Below are 18912 nucleotides of genomic sequence, written 5' to 3'. Positions count from 1 at the left end.
AACAGGTCCATTGGATGCATTTGCCTTCCCATGTGAAAGCAAACAGCTTCTGGCTGTCTCTGGGGAACAGAGAAGTATGCAGAGCTCAAGTCCAGAACAATAAACCAAGCAGCTTCAGGTGGTATTGCTGCTATGATTTGTGATGGGCTTGGTACCACGGCATAAGTCTTTTGCACATGGTCATTGATTGCTCTGTGATCTTGTACTAGATGCCATTGAGTTTTCCCATCAGGAGATAATTTGGCTTTCTTTACAGGCATGATTGGGGTATTATATTGTGAGAAGCCATATCTTAATATACCTTGCTGCAATAAACTCTCTATGATGGGTTTCACTCCCTTGATCGCCTCTTCCTTAAGTCTGAACTGAGGAATTCTTGGAGGTAAGCCTTCTTTTACCTCTACTGGTTCAGCAGATAAAATCCTGCCCACCTCATTAGAATTTTTAGCCCACACATAATCAGGAATATTGTCAGGAACCTCATAGATGTTGTCATTTGTTTGGTATGATAGTTCCTCACTACATGGGTCTAAAAATAAAATGGGATGGTGTTTCAGAGATCTCTTGGATAGGTGAAGATAGATTTGCCCATCCGGTTGGCATTGGATGGTGGTAGCCAATTTACACAGGAGATCTCGTCCCACGAGGTTCAAAGGACACGATGGCACCAATAAAAAGGTGTGTTTGAGAGTTAAAGGGCTGAATTTTACCATTTTAACTTTTAGCTTCGGGACTTGTTGGGCTATCCCAGAAGGTCCTCTCACTCTCAAACTACCCTGATATTGCCATCCTTCAGGTGCCTCACGTAAAATGGAATATGTTGCACCCCCCGGATTTCTAGGGTAACTAGTGGTTCCCCACTGCTATTGGACTTCACTGGTACTAGGGATAATAAAGAATCCTCAGTTTTGTGTGTGCATTTATTATCGATCCAGTATTGCATATGGTCATTTGTATCTAAACTAGAACTTCCTGTAGCACCATCAGGCAAGTTAAGATTAGAATCATCAGAAGAATAGAAAGCAGGCTTAGAGAGAGATCTCTCACTCTCATTGAGAGCTGAAGAGTCATTATCAGTTGTTATTAAGCTGTGCTGTGCAGAGCACACAGAATCTTTAGGTTGGCATTTCCAATGGGCTGCAGAAGTGGAGGTTTGGTTTAATTCATCGTCCACTCTGATATTTTAAGAACTGTCCAGCCCCAAATCAGAAGTTTTCCCAACAGTTGTATCTGAGAATGTTTGATAGATAATTTGTGTTCCCTTCAACACTTCTGGTACAACTACTGACTCAGAAGCTACCTGAAGTTCACTATCTTGCCCTGAAGTTTTGTGTGGCGGATGTCAGATGTTGTGTGTCTTCAATCACTGAACAAACTTTATTGATGTTGTTACTAATCACACTGGTTACTGGAGATGACAACTGCTCCCTCTCCCTTCCCCAAGCTTCTGGTTTGAATTCTTCAGCTAAGGGGTTGAGAAAGGTAGGTGTAGAATTTCCTAAGCAGCTGCCAGCACCCTGCAAACTCAGTGTGTTGCACTTTTAAAATCAAGTCTTTGCCAACATACTGATTTGATTGCTCTCTAACCTCAATCTGTGACATTGTGTCTGAAGCAAGTGATTGGGATTGGACTAACTTCTGCAAGGTTACCAATGATTCTCCTTTCTGAATACATTGTAAATCCTTGCCATAATGTTCTTTATCCGAGCTGCCCCATTGTTTTAGACTTGGAATAAAGAGAGGAGTTTGAGGTTTTGATGACTTTAAACAAGATTGCAAAGCTTTTTGATGCAAGCTGTTGCAAATGCTTGTATGGACCTTATGCTTCTCATCCAATGTTTTTGTGAAGGAATGAGAAAGCTGACCCCTTATGTAGTTATCCTCACTTTTCCCATATATTTCTCTGCACATCTGCATTATGTCCTCCCATTGCTGATCATCTGTCACAGACATATCTTTATATTCTGTGCAGCTTGCTTGAGACATCTGTTCTGTAGTGTCCAATTTTTCAATATTATTTTCCCCACTCAGACTACATATCCTCACGCCCAAATTGTAATCATTAGACCTTTTTAAATTAGGAACCTCAATTCATAACGACTTTAGCTTTGTTCCCATCTGTATGTATCTCTCCATTTCTTCGAGAGTTGGGGATTGGCTAAATTTCTTGCATGAATGACTACAGCACAGACCATCATATGTACTTTCCTCAATTCTCTTTGTATCATTACTTTTGGACCATTTTGTGTTGTAATAGGTCCTTCTAGTTCCTCTATCTCTTTGGTTATAATTGTCATTTTTGGCAAAGTCAATTTGTTGTCTAAATCTACAAAATTTGAGAATATGACCTGGACATCCACAAAGAAAACAACGAAGGGAAAATGTTTTTGGTCTTGGGGTGTTAATGGTAGGTCGCCTGGATTGACTATGGCTCCTCACTTGAAGGGCAAAATTTTTTACTTCTTCTAATTCTTTTTCTCTTTTTATCTGTTTTAACTGTTTTCTCAAGTCTGTTATCAGTTCATCCTTGTCTGAGTCTGTTTGTCTTGCTATCCTTGCTTCCTTTTGTTTTGAATCATGGATGTAGGAAGCATGCTGTCTTACATCTTCCAGTGGCAGTGATTCCCACTGTGGACAGTTTTGTCTAAAATAACTTTGGATGGGGATTGATGTGCCCTTTACAAATTACCTACAGATATGATCTATGGTTTCTTGGGCATGTGTGTCACATAATCCTAGGATAGTTTCTGCTGCCTCTATTACTCTGTTGAGAAAACTACTAGGGTGTTCCTCTTCTCCCTGTTTTAATTTTTCAAATTTTTGCCATGAATTTGGCCTTTTTGCATAGATCCACATTGCTTCTAACAAATCAGTTCTGCATTGGATAAGGTACCTAAGGTTGGTATGTTGTGTGAAATCTAAGTCCTGGTAGACTAATGGCCAGGCTGCTAAATTGGGGTTTGTCCTCGTTTCGGTTAGGAATTTTTCCTTTTCTGAGGGAGAGTAAAATTCCCCTAAAAGAAATTCCACATCACTGAAACTTGGTTTGAACAAAGTAAAAACTCTTTTTAACTCTCTGATACTTTTGAAAGGATGCTGGAAGAACTTAGGAAAAAGTCTCTTCAGCACCTCCATATCACTCGGGGTAAAAGCTTTATATGTCTTTACATGTACTACCCCTTTACCAGGCTGTACAATTGTTCTGTCTACGACTGGTAATACTGAAACTATTGAATTTGCAGATGGTTGGTTGTTATTGGCCATAGATTTGTTATTGGTGTTGTTATTCCCTAGGTTCTTGGACTCCACAATCTCTAGCTGTGTGCTTGTCCAGTTCCTTTCCTTCCCTTATCTGCTTTAATACTTGGAATAGTAGTTTGATGTTATCTACTAGTTCCCCAGGATCAGTATCTTTCTTTTGTGATGTAATTGAGTTGAACCATTGCCACAGGTGAGAGAAAACATTTTTTGAGACCTCAAGGAATTGCCAGATTGTTGGGATTATGGCTATGGCTGTTGGGATGAAGTAAATACACTCAGCCAGGGTCAGAGCACACAATTTATAATAATCATAGATATCTAGAAGTTTATGCACGAGATTAGGGACCCTTATAAACCAAAAATCCACCATACCCTACATTAAGGCCCAAGAAATCATTGAGATGCTAGATAGGATAAATGTTATCCTAGCTAACTTCATTTTGGTTGGATCAGATGATTTTAGGTAGTTCGCTAACTTTACCCACTTTTTGATAGCATTAATTGGCGAGCAATCTATGCAGGTCTCAGGCAATTTGGGTAGTGAGGATGGATAAAAGGGATATAGGTGATTTGGAGGAGGAATGAAAGGGGTAGCTAAGTGTAGGGAAGGGATCAATGAGGTGGTATATAGGAAGGTAAGGGAATGAATGGGAGTATACAGGAGGGCAGCTCAAACAGGCTTATTCACCAAGGCTAGAGATAGAGGATACTAAGGAAATAGGCTGAGGTTCTTCAACCAGAGAAGGTCTCTAAGGTACAGGGGGATTGGGCCAGTCAGAAATATTTTAAATCTGGCTGGAGGGCTTCTCTTATTAATTTCTAAAATCCCTTGAGGGAGGAGTCAAAGGGCTCCTCCCTGCCAGTGAAACTGATGGCTGCAGGAAGTCTCGGGTAGGTACTTCCTGCCAAGATGGATACCTGCGGTTCCCTCAAGAAATAAAAGAAAATAATTCCTTCCCTCTTTAGTCCTTGCCTTAATTTTTGATACAATGATTCACCAGAGGCTTTGAGTAGATAACAAAGAGGATTTATTAATGTCAGGGATAATCAGAAGGAGAGAGGGGTTTAGGATTTTGTAACAGCCACTAGGGAGAAAGCCAATGGTGAGGGAAGGGTCACAGGAGGGGATTAGACTGAGAGCCTGCTCTACCAGTCAGGAAGATCTGACTGCCTTAAAGTAAAGTATTTACTAGATCAATAAAATAAAGGATAGCTTGATTTAAGAACTTCCTACTTGCCTACAGAAAACTAAACCCACAATGTCCAATCACCAAGCCACCCTTCCTCCCAGGGCCCAAAGGGAAATTCAAGGAAATAGCAGGGATGTAATGGAGAGATCAGGGAGAGGTCCAGAGAAATCAGACAGGTCCAAATTTACCTAAGACAAAATAAGCACAGGCCAAGGCAGAGCCAAAAGCAGAGCCAACAGGCAAAGCCAAAGCCAGAAGGCAAAAGCCCCATCAGCTGGACTTCAGCCCTATTTATAGCCTCAGGCTCCAACTGACTTTCTGAAGATTCTAAGACCTCCAACTGTCTTTCTATAAGTTTGAAATTGCAGAAGCAGAAAGCTTCTGCCACAATCTTGCATTATTACACAATTCAACATTAATTTTCCAGAAGTTTATTATGAAAAACAAAAGGATCTAAGCCAAGCCCTGCAACTGTGGAAACCTGGGCAACAACAGTCAAGAGAGGAAGTGAAGAGGCTGACTGAGGCTGTCAGCCTGTAGCTCACAGCACCAGGCAATGGCTGCCTGTCACCACTCGGACCAAAGCTGGGCTGTGTGCAGGCGCCACGAGCCAGCAGGACCCTCATGGCCAGGACCAGGGCTGCCCCCATAGATGCCAGCACACAAAGCTCTAGGCCGCTTCTCTCTCCAACACCGCCCCCCCCCAACTAAGCCAAGGCTGGGCCACAGGAGGCCAATCTTACCCCAAGTCAGGCAGTGGGCAGAGCAGGGGCAGGAATGGCAGTAGCAACGGGACAAACGGTGAGAATGACCTGCTCTATTCTGTTCTAGAACTAAAAAGGCTTATAAAAAGGGAGGATTCTTCTCCAGCTTCTAGTGGTTGCCGCCTGTAGACCTGATATATATCTACGTGAATAAGAGAGGACAGACAGACGGGCATGGAAGTCTCTTCTCAAACTAGCCACATGGGTGCTCAGGGCTCTCTGAGCCGCTGTCCTGTCACCACTGTGTCAGAGGGAATTTAAAAATAAAAAAACAACACTTCCAGAAAGCCCTTCCTAAACCTCCTCCTTTAGCCCCGGGTCAGTCTCCTTTCCTTTCCTGGTCACTGAGTCCAGCTCCCTTCTCCTGGGACCTCCCACTGCAGTGCTCTCAAGGACTCAGCTAGGACAACCCCAGCATGTGATTTCTGGGGGAGGGGCTTCCCTTTACACAGGAGAAAGAAAAAAATGGAAGAGCTTCAATACGGTCAAATGGCAAATATTCCTAAATGGAAAGAGGATATCTGTAAGCCTTAAAAAGTGTTATCATTATCTTAGCAGCTAGAGGTCCACACAAAGGGAGCAGGGAAAGCTGTTTAGAATGATATGCCAAAAATATATAGAAAACAAGGAGGGTGAAAAGAGGATAAAACTAAAAGAAATGGGAAAAGAGGTAAAAGAGGGTAAAATCTATCACATAAAGAAGTGCCTACAGTGGAAGGGGAGAAGACCAGAACAATGGAAGAGAGGAAGAAGCTGGCAACAGGTAAAAATCACACCTCACTCTCCCTGGAACTGGCTCAGAGAGGGAAGAACAGGCAGACCCATTGGGGGACAGAACTGTCTCTTGTCCTACAGAGAAGTACAAGGTAATAAGAAACGGGGGCTAGAGGGGAGGAGAATTTGCAGGATGTTCAAAAGGCCCTCTAGTAAAAAGAACAATAAGAAGAGGAATAGGGAGGGGGGTAATACAAGGGAGGGAAAAGGGGGGAGACTGACTAAAAATGAAACACTAGAGGGGAGGGAAAGTATGAAAGGAGGAAGACAAAATGGAGGGGAATATGCAGACATGATCATGACTATGAATGTGAATGGGCTGAACTCACGCAAAAAAAGAAAGCAGAGAGCAGAATAAATTAAAAGGCAGAATTCTACCATATGTTGTCTACAAGAAACACATTGGAGGCAGGTAGATACACTCAGGGTAAAGGTAGGAGGCTGGAGCAAAATCTATCGGGCTACATCTAAGACAGAAGGCAGAAGCAGCAATCATGATCTCAGACAAAGCTAAAGTAAAAATAGTTTTGATTAAAAGAGATAAGGAAGGCAATTACATCTTGACAAAATAAATAATGAAGAAATATCAGAGGGTCAGCTGGGTAACTCAGGGGATTGAGAGCCAAGTCTAGAAAGGGGAGGTTCTGTGATGAAATCTGGCCACAGATACTTCCCAGTTGTGTGACCCTGGGCAACTCACTTAACTCACATTCTCTAGCCCTCACCTGGTTTAAAAAAAAAAGAAAACAAAAAAAGAAACATCAGTATTCAACATATATGCACCAAATGGTACAACATCCAGATTTTTAAAGGACAAACGAAAGAAGCTTAAGGAGGAAAGAGACAGTAAAACCATATTAGTGGGAAACCTCAACCTTCCCCCCTATGAGAACTAGATAAATTGAACCAAAAAATGAATAAGAAGTAAGGGAAATAAATGAAATGTTAGAAAAATCAGAGCTAATAGATATCTGGAGAAAACTGAATAGGGATAAAAAGGAATATACCTTCTTTTCAGCAGCACATGGTACATACACAAACACTGACCATGTACTAGGCCATAGAAGCCATTTCAAGAAAAACCTTTCCATGGAAGTTTGTTTCGTCCTCCTTTTCAGAACCTTTGGATAATGTGTGAAACAAGTGTCATCTCACAGCTCCAACACAAGACCTGTTGCATCTTTTTCTGGGTGTGTCTTTCCTTTTCTAATAGCAAAACTTTATTTGGATTGTACATGTTACACAAGTTGCCACCTAAACCCCTGTGTGACAAACCCCCACCTTAGCCTTCCTTGTCAGCCCCCTGAAAGGAGACTCAGCTCTCTCTCCCTTCTGGCCTCAATTCTTGTCTTCCTCTTTCTTCTCCTTTTGCCATCCTCAGACAGATTCTTGTAACCTGTGAAACCAAACATTCAGCAGGTTGTCTAGTGGAGGGTGGAGGAAGCTCATGGTCCAAATATCTGCTTGTGACTTAAAGCAAAGAATCCAGATGGTGCTGGCTCATATCTCAAAGTGCTAGTGACTGGAGGAGGGACCTCCCTTGACAAGGGATCACTGTATGGCTGAGGCTGGTATGAAACCTGGCTGACAGGTACTTTGACCTGAAGTCTGTTACCCAAAGGTTCCTATCAAGCCCCCCACACTGTGCTGCATGTACGGCGGAAGACAGTGAGTCAGGAGTCCAGGACACCCATCTCCCAAGTGCCATGGCTTAGGTCAGGCATCCTTAGCTGCCATCCTGAGCTATACGAGGTGACTGACTCCTGACATGGATAGGAATTGTCAGCAAAAATCAGAGCCTGACCTCTTGTTGCAGAGGCCTTGGAAAGATTCATCATAATAACAGACATTAGTGACCACCCAGAGTGAGGATTCCTGTACTTCCCAGCTTATTCAGCACTTGGTCATTCAGTAAGACCTGCCTATGTGGAAGATTTATGTTCATTCTATTTTAATTTTAACTGTCTTTCATCTGATACTATGTCATCAGATTTCTGGGCATAAAAACAGGCCATCTGCTCAGGCTCAGGGTCTTTCGTCTTGATCTTCACCAGCCCTCTCTCAATAAACCTATTCTTTTTGGCTTGTAGATTTTGATTCTCTTATTAGTGTTTCTGCTAATAGAATTTTCCCCACAAGGTGATCTCACCTCTGATGAAGAAGAATTTCAGGTAATGACTAAGAGCTACTTTGCCCAACTACATGCCAATAAGTAGGACAATCTAGGTGAAATGAGTGAATGTTTACAAAAATATAAATTGCCTAGATTAACAAAAGAGGATATAGAATACTTAAATAATCCCATCTCAGAAAAAGAAATTGAACAAGCTGTCTAGGAACTCCCTAAGAAAAAATCCCCACAGCCAGATGAATTCACAAGTGAATTCTATCAAACATTTTAAGAACAACTAACCCCAATACTATACAAATTATTTGACAAAATGAGCAAAGAAGGAACCTCACCAAATTCTTTTTATGACACAAGTAGGGTACTGATTCCAAAGCCAGGCACACCAGAAAAAGGGAAAGAAAATTACAGACCAATGTCCTTCATGAACATAGATGCAAAAACCTTAAATAAAAAATTAGCAAAGAGAACACATGGGCTGTTGGGGATATTACTGGGGATGTAGACACTAAATGATAATTCTAGTCCAACTATCAATAATATGTAATTAGGTCTTGATCAATGATACATGTAAAACCCAGTGGAATGGGGAGAGAGAAAGAACATGAAATATATAAGTAGGAGAAAATATTCAAAATAAAAAATAATCTCAAAAAATAAATAAATGGGGGCAGCTGGGTAGCTCAGTGGAGTGAGAGTCAGGCCTTGAGACATGAGGTCCTAGGTTCAAACCCGGCCTCAGCCACTTCCCAGCTGTGTGACCCTGGGCAAGTCACTTGACCCCCATTGCCCACCCTTACCAATCTTCCACCTATGAGACAATACACCGAAGTACAAGGGTCTTAAAATAAATAAATAAATAAATGAATGAATGAATGAATGAATGAATGAATGAAAATTAGCAAAGAGACTACAGTAAGTCACCACAAAGATTATTCACTATGACCAGGTAGGATTTATACCAGTAATGCAAGGATGGTTTAATATTAGGAAAACCATCCACAGAATTGTCCATTTCAATAACCAAACCAAAAGAAATCACAAGAGATGCAGAAAAAGCCTTTGACAAAGTTCAAGACGCATTCCTACTGAAAACAGTAGAAAGTATAGGAATAGTTGGGGCTTTCCTCAAAATATTGAACAATATATATTTAAAACCATCAGCAAGTATCATCTGCAATGGTGACAAGTTTGAAGCTTTCCCAATAAGATCAGGAGTGAAGTGAGGATGCCCATGCAGATGATATGAAGGTATGCTTAAAGAATCCTAGAAAATCAAGTGGAAATATTAACAACTTTAGCAATTTTGTAGGATACAAAATAAACCCACATAAATCATCAGCATTTCTATATATTGCCAGCAACACTCAGCAGCAAGAGTTAGAAAGAGAAACTCCATTTAAAATCATTTTAAATAGTATAGAATATTTTGGAATTTATTTACCAAGACAAACACAAGAAATATATAAAAAAAAAAAAAGTACAAAAAAGGTGTTAAAAATCTCTCCTAATGAGAGAAATGCAAATCAAAACAATTCTGAGGTACCATCTCACCCCTAACAGATTGGCCTATATGACAGTAAAGGAAAATAATAAATGTTGGAGGAGATGTGGTAAAATTGGGACACTAATACATTGTTGGTGGAGTTATGAATTGATCCAACCATTCTGGAAATTAATGTGGAATTATGCCCAAAGAGCTTTAAAAGACTGCATGTACTCTGATTCAGCTATAACACTGCCTCGAGATAACACTACTGGGTTTGTATCCCAAAAGAGGTAATAATGAAAAATACTTATGCAAAAATATTTTTAGATGTGCTTTTTGTGGTGGCAAAAAATTGGAAAACGAGGGGGAAGTCCCTTGATTAGGGAATGGCTGAACAAATTTTGGTATATGATGGTGATGGATATTGTGCTGTAAGTACTGATGATCTGGAAGTTTTTCATATGAACTGGGAGAACCTCATTGAATTGATGTAGAGTGAAATGAGTAGAACCAGCAGAACATTATACACAGAATGTAAAACACTGGAAAAATCATTGTAATGGACTTTACTACTAGTAACAATGCAACAAGCCAGGACATTCCTGAAGGACTTATGTAAAAGAATGCTATCCACCATGAGAGAAAGAACCATGGGAGTAGAAATGAAAAGCAAAACCTTTGACATCACTCATCACATGTATATGTGTGTGTGTATACATTATGTATATATACACATATATATGATTTGGGGTTCAGGACTGAAAAAAAACGCTCTATAGCAAAAATGAACAATATGGAAATAAGTATCAAGTAATAACATTTGTACAACTCAGGGGAATTGCTTATCGGCTCTGGGAGGGGGGAGGGAAAGAAAAAGGATCATGTAAATATGCAAAAAAAAGCTTTTCAAATTAATTAATTGATTGATTTTGGGAGGGATCACTATTACAAATACAAATAATATAGAAATAGGTTTTGATGGATAATACATGTACAACCCGGTGGAATCGTTTGTCAGCTCTAGGAGAAGGGAGAAAGAGGAAAGGGAGAGAAAATAAATCATATAACCATGGAAAAATATTCTAAATAAATTTTTAAGTTAAAAAATAGAGGAATCAAAATGAAAAATATTGAGAAAGCAAGAGGATAGATTATTCTGTTAGGTTCAAGGTAAATTATTATTATTATTATTATTTTTAATTTTAAACCCTTAACTTCTGTGCATTGACCCATAGGTGGAAGAGTGGTAAGGGTAGGCAATGGGGGTCAAGTGACTTGCCCAGGGTCACACAGCTGGGAAGTGTCTGAGGCCGGATTTGAACCCAGGACCTCCCGTCTCTAAGCCTGGCTCTCAATCCACTGAGCTACCCAGCTGCCCCCTAAATTATTTTAATAAGAAAAGGAAAGACAAAGTCTCCATATGTTAAATGTTCTCTAAGTTCCTGATAGTTTAATTGAAATTTGAAAAGCAGACCTTTTAGCCCTCCACTGGAATTCCCATTCTTTTTCTTCTTCTAAAAATATGCCTTTTCCTGTGTGTGCCCTCACCAGATCTCACCCCAAACTTCTTCCAAAGCCTCCCTGGTAGGCCTGATTGACCTGTCCCAACCCCAGAACCTGGAGATCAGAAGCAGAAACTGTCCCTGGGCCATCCCTGGAATGGTGGGACCCATGGCCATCCCTATCTAATGTACTGTGTCACACTGGAGGTGGATGAATAAATGACTGTCACTCTGGAACCTGGGCTGGCTCACCAGGCAGGGGCTTCAGAGGCCCTGGAAAACCCCCAAAACACAGTTGGGAATTGTTGGTGACCTTTGAGGTCACACTGACAGCAAGCAGTGATGGCACCACTGGAAGCTTGGGAAAGACAGAGGTCTTAGTTCTGCTGGATTACTGCCTGGGGAAGATTAGCCAGGGCTGGGGATTGACTGCACTCACCTGGGATTGGTGCCTCTGGGTCCTAGGGGTCATTCCCTCTGGCTCCAGGGTCTCTGCTTGGCCCGGACTGTGGTCCTTCAAGGGGTGGGAATTCCAAGGTAGGGAGACTTCCTCTTTGTACACCTGTGGGGAATTAGAGAGGGGGAGGGCTTAGAGGAGCTCCCAGGGCCCTTCCCCTGGCCTCAGGGGAGACTCTCCCTAAGCAGAGGGGACAGGGAACCTCAAGATTGGAAAGGACCTTGGACTGGCCAAGAAGAAGCCTCTCCATCCTCTCTGCTGCTCTCTTTGGCTTCATTCCATTCAGAAACTGCATTGAGTGTACAGGATGGATTGAAGGGGACTCCTAGGAGGAGAGATTGCTGGTTAATGGAGTGGGGCACGGGCATCAGGTGAGGTTGGTGGAAAAGTGTTGACATTTTTTTCTGAGCCTGAAATCAGAACTCCTTCCGTGGCCTGTGGGCGTGGGCATCATCCTCTACTTCCCCCCCACTCCAACCAGGCTCCTGTTGGCTGCTTCTCCCCTTCGACCTTCGGGGAAGGGCAAGATCAGCCCTGCCCCTATCCAGTGACTGCATCCCTCCCCCAGCTGGTGCTGGCTCCGCTGTGAGTGTGTGGGGGGGGGGGTGTGTGGGGGGAGGGAGGTGGAAGGGGACCCACTCTCTCCTCTGCGGTAGGGCAAAGCCCCGCCTCCAGCTCCTGCTCCAGACAGAGCCGCCCCCGTCGGACACCAGCACTTCCGTATTTGCCCCTTTTCTAGGGTCCTTTAAAGCAATGAACAGACACAGAGACACACGAGACATACAGAGACTAACAGGGACATCCCCTCTCCCAACCACACACACTCACACCGCCCCACCACCCCCACCCCAAAGCCCCTGTCCAGTCTCTCAGGTAGCCCATGCAACAGAGCTTCTCCCTTCCCCCAACTCTAACCCCGACTCCCAGGCTCAGTTACCCGTAACTGGTCCACCCGGGTCTTCTCGCTCCCCCGCAGTTAGGGGAGCAGAAACTCTCCACAGTAGAATCCCCGGCTGCAACTTTTACATTGATTCCCCTCCCCCTCTCAAGGAAAAAAATCCCAAAAAAGGGCAGTGTAAACGCTACAGGAACATAGACCGCCCTCTAGAGAGTCCCAGCATGCCCTGGGACTGCACAGGGAAAGGTGCCAAAACATGGATGAAGCCAAGACCCGGGCATTCTGGGAAATGGAGTCTTCCTCAATGGGAGCGCAAAAACCTAGAAGACGTCATGCCACTGGCATTTTGGGAAATGAAGTCTTACATCTTACTTCTGGAGTCCTGGAGGAGGAGGGGCCACGCACCTAGTGTTCCCAGTCTCCCTGGCTGCAATCCTGTCCTTTTAGTTTCCTTTCGTTTCTGGCAGTTTTAGCTTTGATCCTCCTCGGCCTCCTTCCTGTGATATAGGAGGCGGCCAAGGAAAGAAACACGGAAGCATTTCGGAGGAGAGCTCAGATCTCGGGTGAGAAGGAACCCAAGAAGCCCCTGAGCCCGACCTCCTCATCTCAGAGAGGCCCAAACTGAGGCTGACAGGCTGGTCCTTGTCCTGAATTAGGGGCGGGAGGATGGCTGGTTCCTGTGCCGTATTGATGCTAATAGCAGGGCCCTGACGTGGGAAAGCCCCAATTCCTGTATTTTAGGAACAATTACTGTGTATTTCTCTGTCAGACCCGGGTCCGAGATTCCATCTAGTCTATGGCTTTTTGCACTTCCTTTGCCTTAAGCATCCCAAAGAACTTCTTCCTCTTCCACAGAATTTGGTTTTCAGGTCTCAGAAGGATCAGACTTTCACCAGTTAGGGGTGACTTGGGGGGCTCCAGGGAGAAGCTGAATAACTGAATAATGAACTCCTCCAACTCTCTGTCTCTTCTCCCTGGGTTTCAAGCAGTATTTTTGTATCCCTCATTCCACAGGAAAAGAATTCATCACAGCCAGCATTTCTATGGCCTTCAGGGATTCATGTAAAAATAAAAACGAATATATAATGATAACTTTAAAAATATTATTGTTTTTGTAAGATTTATTACTAATCATTAGAAAATAAACCCATGTGCTGTGCTAGCTCAGGCTGTTCAAACAACCCGCCCCAACATGCCTCCATCTGCAAGATGGTTGATTTTCGAAATAGCTTCATGAACAATAACACTGAAAGCTCACAATGGAGCTGTGACACAGGCAGGCCCAGGGTTCGCATCACTCTTCACAAGTCAGGCCAAGAGCTCAGAATGGAGGAGGGACCTGACCAGCCTCTCTGCAGCTAGACTACAACTCAAACCCTGTACCTGAACATGCTCTGTGCTTAGTAGAAGACAGTCTTTCTCCACTGTCTTTACTAACTTTTCTTTAAATGTCACTTGTCGATTATACTTACAATTTTCTCAGGCTCAGGTAACCTTCCAGATATCCTGTTCTAATTATTTTGTAGGCACTATCACACCATCATTCTTGGTAAAATTTATATCCTAGGGGCAGCTGGGTAGCTCAGTGGATTGAGAGCCAGGCCTAGAGACGGGAGGTCCTAGGTTCAAATCCAGCCTCAGACACTTCCCAGCTGTGTGACCCTGGGCAAGTCACTTGATCCCCATTGCCTACCCTTACCACTCTTCCACCTATAAGTCAATACACAGAAGTTAAGGGTTTAAAATAAAAAATTTAAAAAAAAAATTTATATCCTAAGCTGAGAAATAAGATACTCTTTTTATCTCTCATGCACTAATTTTCAATGTGGAATAAAAATGTCCTTATTTTCTCTTCAGATCTGAAGATATCATACCATTTAGTGCAGAAATACTAAACATTCATCTAATTTAACAATATACCATTTATTACGTCTCATACTCAAAAGTTGAGTCTATCATCCTTCTCTGAGAAAATGAACAGCATGATTCAGTTGATTCTCTTGAACTGCAGCCCTTTGGAGGTTCTGGACCCTCAGGAGGTTTAGGATGATGTCCAAGGGGTCAAAGCTAAGAATTCTTTAATGGTTCCTTATGCAGTGAAGAACTAACCAGTTTGATTAACAATATCTTCCAAAGGGCAAGGAGCTGACTTAGGAGGTACAGGGTTCCCTTCAATGCCCATCTGAAAGGAAAAACAGCCTGGATGTTAATAGAGATTTTGCACACAAAATTCAGGTCCAGGTAGAGGCTAGGTGTAGATAAAAATCTCTTTTCACTTGTTCATCATTATGATTTCTTCCTTAAAACATGATTTCTCTTTCTGTAATCTTTATTTTGCCTTGAGCTTCCTTCTTTTCTATGAGAAAGAATTAAGACTTTTCCCCCTTCATTTTGTAGATTCTAAAGAATTTACAAAATTGTCATTTTCACTGGGGTCTCCTGAGTTATGATTCTTCATTATACCGTATTTCTTCCTAGGATGAGCAGTCAGTATAAGAAGGCCATGCATGCCATTCCCTCTGGCTCCAGGCTCCCAGCTTGGATCAGGTCTTTGTTTCCTCTTGTCTGAGCTAGAAGGAACAGGGATCCCAGAGTGGGAGATGTCTTTCTCTTTCTTCCTAGGCAGGATGCTGCCCTACAGGCATTTATACAGGGTGAAAATCCAAAGGAGAAACAAAGCCCCTGGCCCTGTCTTCAGGGGGAGATTCCAACCAAAAGAAGAAGAGGACAGCAGGTAGGATCAGACTAGAAAAGGAAGGTCAGAAATCAAAGACTACTTCTCAGATTCACTCATTCCTTCTTTATGGTCCCTCATCCTCCTGCAGAGGCCCAGAAGGCAGAAGGGGCTAGGGATCCCAGAGCAGATGAGACCAGTCAGAGCATCAATGACTCCTGAAGCCAACCTTTAACTCCAAGGGATAGGATGGGTGACATGTGAAAGTCCTGTAGCTGTGATCCAGTGAGAAGGCTGGGAATGGCCCTCCGGAGCCTTGGAGATATGATGGGAGCCTGGACAAGTAGTAGTGATGTGAGCTGGCAGGGCTATATGATGCTTGAAAAGCTTAGAAATGCTTTCAAATCTTTTTTATTGGTGCTTTTAGATCTTATGCTTTTTAATTGTAGAGAATGTAAATTGGAATGTAGAAAAGTAGATGTCTTCTTATGCTTTCTCTGTGCACTTCCTCCAGGTTGATAAGGGTTTCTGTGACATTCCAAACCTGCAGAGTGGGGGGGAACACCTGAGGTAACCTGAAGCCTAATGGACGATATTATGGCTTCATGCCCTTCTATAAGAGATTGCAAGACTGAGAAACGACCTCCCAGCACCCAAAATCCCCTTGAAAGGCTGGCAAAAAGGAATGGGGTTGTGAGAAGAACATCACCTAAGTGCACTGGGGATCTTTGCACCCCTAACTGACCCATTCCTTGCTTCTGGGGCTGGAACAGCCCTGTCACACTCAGGGAAGGAATAATCTGTGGAAAGGCTGAGAGTTTCCATGAATGGAAAGAACCAACCCCCCAGACTCTTAGTAAAATGGAGAATCCTGAAATCCTACAGGGGACAATTCCACTGTTCCCCAGCCCCAGGGCTATTCCATTGATCACAATGGGTTTTTCCATTCTCCTGGCTAAACTATCTGTAAACATTCTTGAATAAACACTTTCATGCCTTAGGATGACAAAGTTTGAGGTGTATTTCTTTGGGCCAGAATTAGCATTTGCTCTCACTGGACAAAACTCACTGTCCTACAACTGCACCTGTGGCAGAGAGCAGCCCCTGGAGCTAGGTCTGGGAGAAGAACTGCTGCTGACATTTCTGAAGGACATTCAAGGAGTTCAGACAAGAAGGATGAGGCCCAGTGAAAAGTGGCAGCCACAAGCAGGGGCAGCAAAAGGGATAAGGCAGAGAAATCTCAGCCCCAAAGGAAGCACAAAAATCTGGGCTCCATGGGAAGAAAGCAGAGACATCTCAGCTCAGATGGAAGGTAGAGATATTTCAGACCTTGTTTGGAAGGAGTGTACTCTGGGTGGGTCCTCCCAGTCCCCACAGTCCCACCAGAACAGGCTCTGAAGTCCTGAAATCAGAGCCTTCCTTCAATAGCACCTGTAGGCAATGAGTCTGGGAAAGCTCTGAAGGATTTCCTGGAGGGAAAAGGAAGAAGGGTGAAGGGATAAACACAGGAGGAGAAAAAATTCTATCCTTTCATGGTCTGCCAAAAAAAATGTAGGAGTAAAAATGAATAAATACTTCAGATAATTTTAAATTAAAAAGATTTAATAACAAAAATGAGAGGGAAAGGGATTAATTCAGTTCAGTGACCAGAGCCGGAGACCCACACCTGCCACACTTTAACCAAAGCAAAGCTCAAGCTCCCCCCCAAAAAGAGCCCCACAGCATGGGTCTCAGCCAAATTTATCTCCCACCCTCCTGTATGTCAAATGAGGACTTCCTTAAAAGAATGCTGGGAATTTAACTCAGGTGTGGCAAATTTTCCAACTGCACATACCCAAGGGCAGGATCTCAGCACTGTGCCAGCCTTTCCACTCCAAGCTCTGCCCTCTATTATCTGGAATGCCACTACCACCAGAATGACCCCTCTTCAACCTAGACCCTATCAGACTTCCAAACCATCCCAGGGTTTGATATTCTACCTGGGGAGCCACCTACCAGGCTGATCACACTGAGAGCTCCCCCCTTACCCTTCCTTGCTCTCCCTTTATTCTCTTCCATATTATCAGGATTCAGTGACACTGGTCTTCTTGCTTTTCCTCACATAAGTCTCTCATCTCCTGACCTGCATTTTTACTGGATCTCTGTCTCCTCCCCAAGCCTGCACTGTTGCCCCCACTAGTCTCTGCCTCCTGAGTTCCCAGGACTCCTCCAGGTCTGTACCAAAATTACATCTTCTGCAAGAAGCCTTTCTTGGTCCATCTTCCCTGGGTAATTTCCTACAATTTCTCTTCTACATATTTTGTTTGTAGGAAACAAGCATTTAATTGCAGGGACCAGATAGGGTAAAGCCAAGAGACCAGGCCAGATAGATGGCTTCCCTGGACTTTGACTTCCAAGAACAAGATTTGGTCTTTGATGCCACCTTCCTGCCATGCCCCTGCCTCACTCAGCTCTCCAGCTCTCACCCAGGGGACTTGCCCTCCTCACTGGGGGCATTTCTCCTCTACCAGCCCAGGCTCTCTCCCCTGATACCTGTCTCTGCCCATCTTGAACCCAGCCCTTCCCAGTCTCTTTCCTCCTTGAACTTGGGGAAGGACAATCCTGTCTTTCACACTCCCATCCCTCAGCACTTACCACTGAGGTTCTCTTATAGCCAGTGGGGAATGGCTGTCAAAAGTGAATTTTAGAGAGAAAAAAGCCAACTGTATTGGATGCTACCTTTGGTATTACTATAGACCTTCTTAAGAGACCCTTTCTAACTCCAACCCTAAATTCTCATCCTTTTTCTTTCACTAAAAATGTGACTTTTCCTCTCTCTGCCCCACACCTGACCTAATCCCAAACTTCTTTCTAAGCCTCCCTCCCAGGCCTGACTGATCTATCCAAACCCCAAGTCATGGAGGTCAGGAGCAGAGAGTGTCCCTGTGCCATCCCTGGGATTGTGAGACACTCATCCATCCCTCCCTGATGAAGTGGATCACCCTCATGGATAGATGAAGGAATGACAGCTCCCCTGTCTCTCTGGACCCTGAGCTGTCTTATTCATGTCGGGGCTACCAATGCCCTAAACATTCATGCAACATGGTATACGTGGGGGCAGCCAGTGTTGTCCTTTGAGTTATTCTGATAACAAGCCTCCCTTAGAGGAGTTGTGGAGAGACCATTGGTCACTTGGTGGGAGCAATTGCAGCCAAGCTGAGGAGCCTGAAGCTCTGATAAAGGGTTTGGGACCCTCCATCTCCTCATACTCTGTCCCTTTCCAAGCTTTTCCTTGTCCTTAAAAATGCTAGTCTTCCTAGAGGGCTCCCATCTACACTGCCCAGGGCTTCTCTGGACACACATGCTCATGTGGTTTCTCCTCATGAGACTGTGACCTCCAAGTGGGCAGGGACTGGTTTTGTTTCCTTCCTTTGCATTCCCAGAAGGTGATCACAGTGCTTGGCACAGAGCAGCCACTTGCTAAATGCTTCCTGACTGGACCTAAGAAATGGTCAAAGGGAGGGATTTTAGAAAGGACAGTTTCTACTCTGATGACAGGGCTACAAAGGACATGCTGAATCTCACAGGATGAAGCTTCCTTAGCTCTGTTGTGGGCCACCTTATAGGAGCTTGGCCAGGGCTGGGGATGGACTGCATTCACCTGAGATGGGGGTTTCTGGGTCCCAGGGGCAATACTTTTTCCTGTGATTATTGATAGTTTTGATTTCTTTATCTGAAAATTGCCTATTCATGTCCCTTGCCCATTTGTCAATTGGGGAATGGCTTGATTTTTTGA

At 43.5% G+C, this 18912-nt stretch overlaps 1 protein-coding gene across 1 annotated transcript in view; it reads right to left on the bottom strand.

Annotated features, from left to right (window-relative positions):
- LOC123240738 (zinc finger protein 850-like) overlaps positions 1-18912 on the bottom strand; it is a 67406-nt gene that overhangs the window by 15622 nt on the left and 32872 nt on the right. The window contains exon 2 of the mRNA XM_044668451.1: positions 11216-11223. Within this exon, the coding sequence (XP_044524386.1) occupies positions 11216-11223 (8 nt within the window). The remainder of the gene's footprint in view (positions 1-11215; positions 11224-18912) is intronic.

The sequence above is a fragment of the Gracilinanus agilis genome, chromosome 3 (genome assembly GCF_016433145.1).
Source record: "Gracilinanus agilis isolate LMUSP501 chromosome 3, AgileGrace, whole genome shotgun sequence".
In the NCBI taxonomy this organism is placed as follows: domain Eukaryota; kingdom Metazoa; phylum Chordata; class Mammalia; order Didelphimorphia; family Didelphidae; genus Gracilinanus; species Gracilinanus agilis.
Note: the sequence above shows the minus strand (reverse complement) of the source record. Positions and strands in the feature narration are given on the sequence as shown.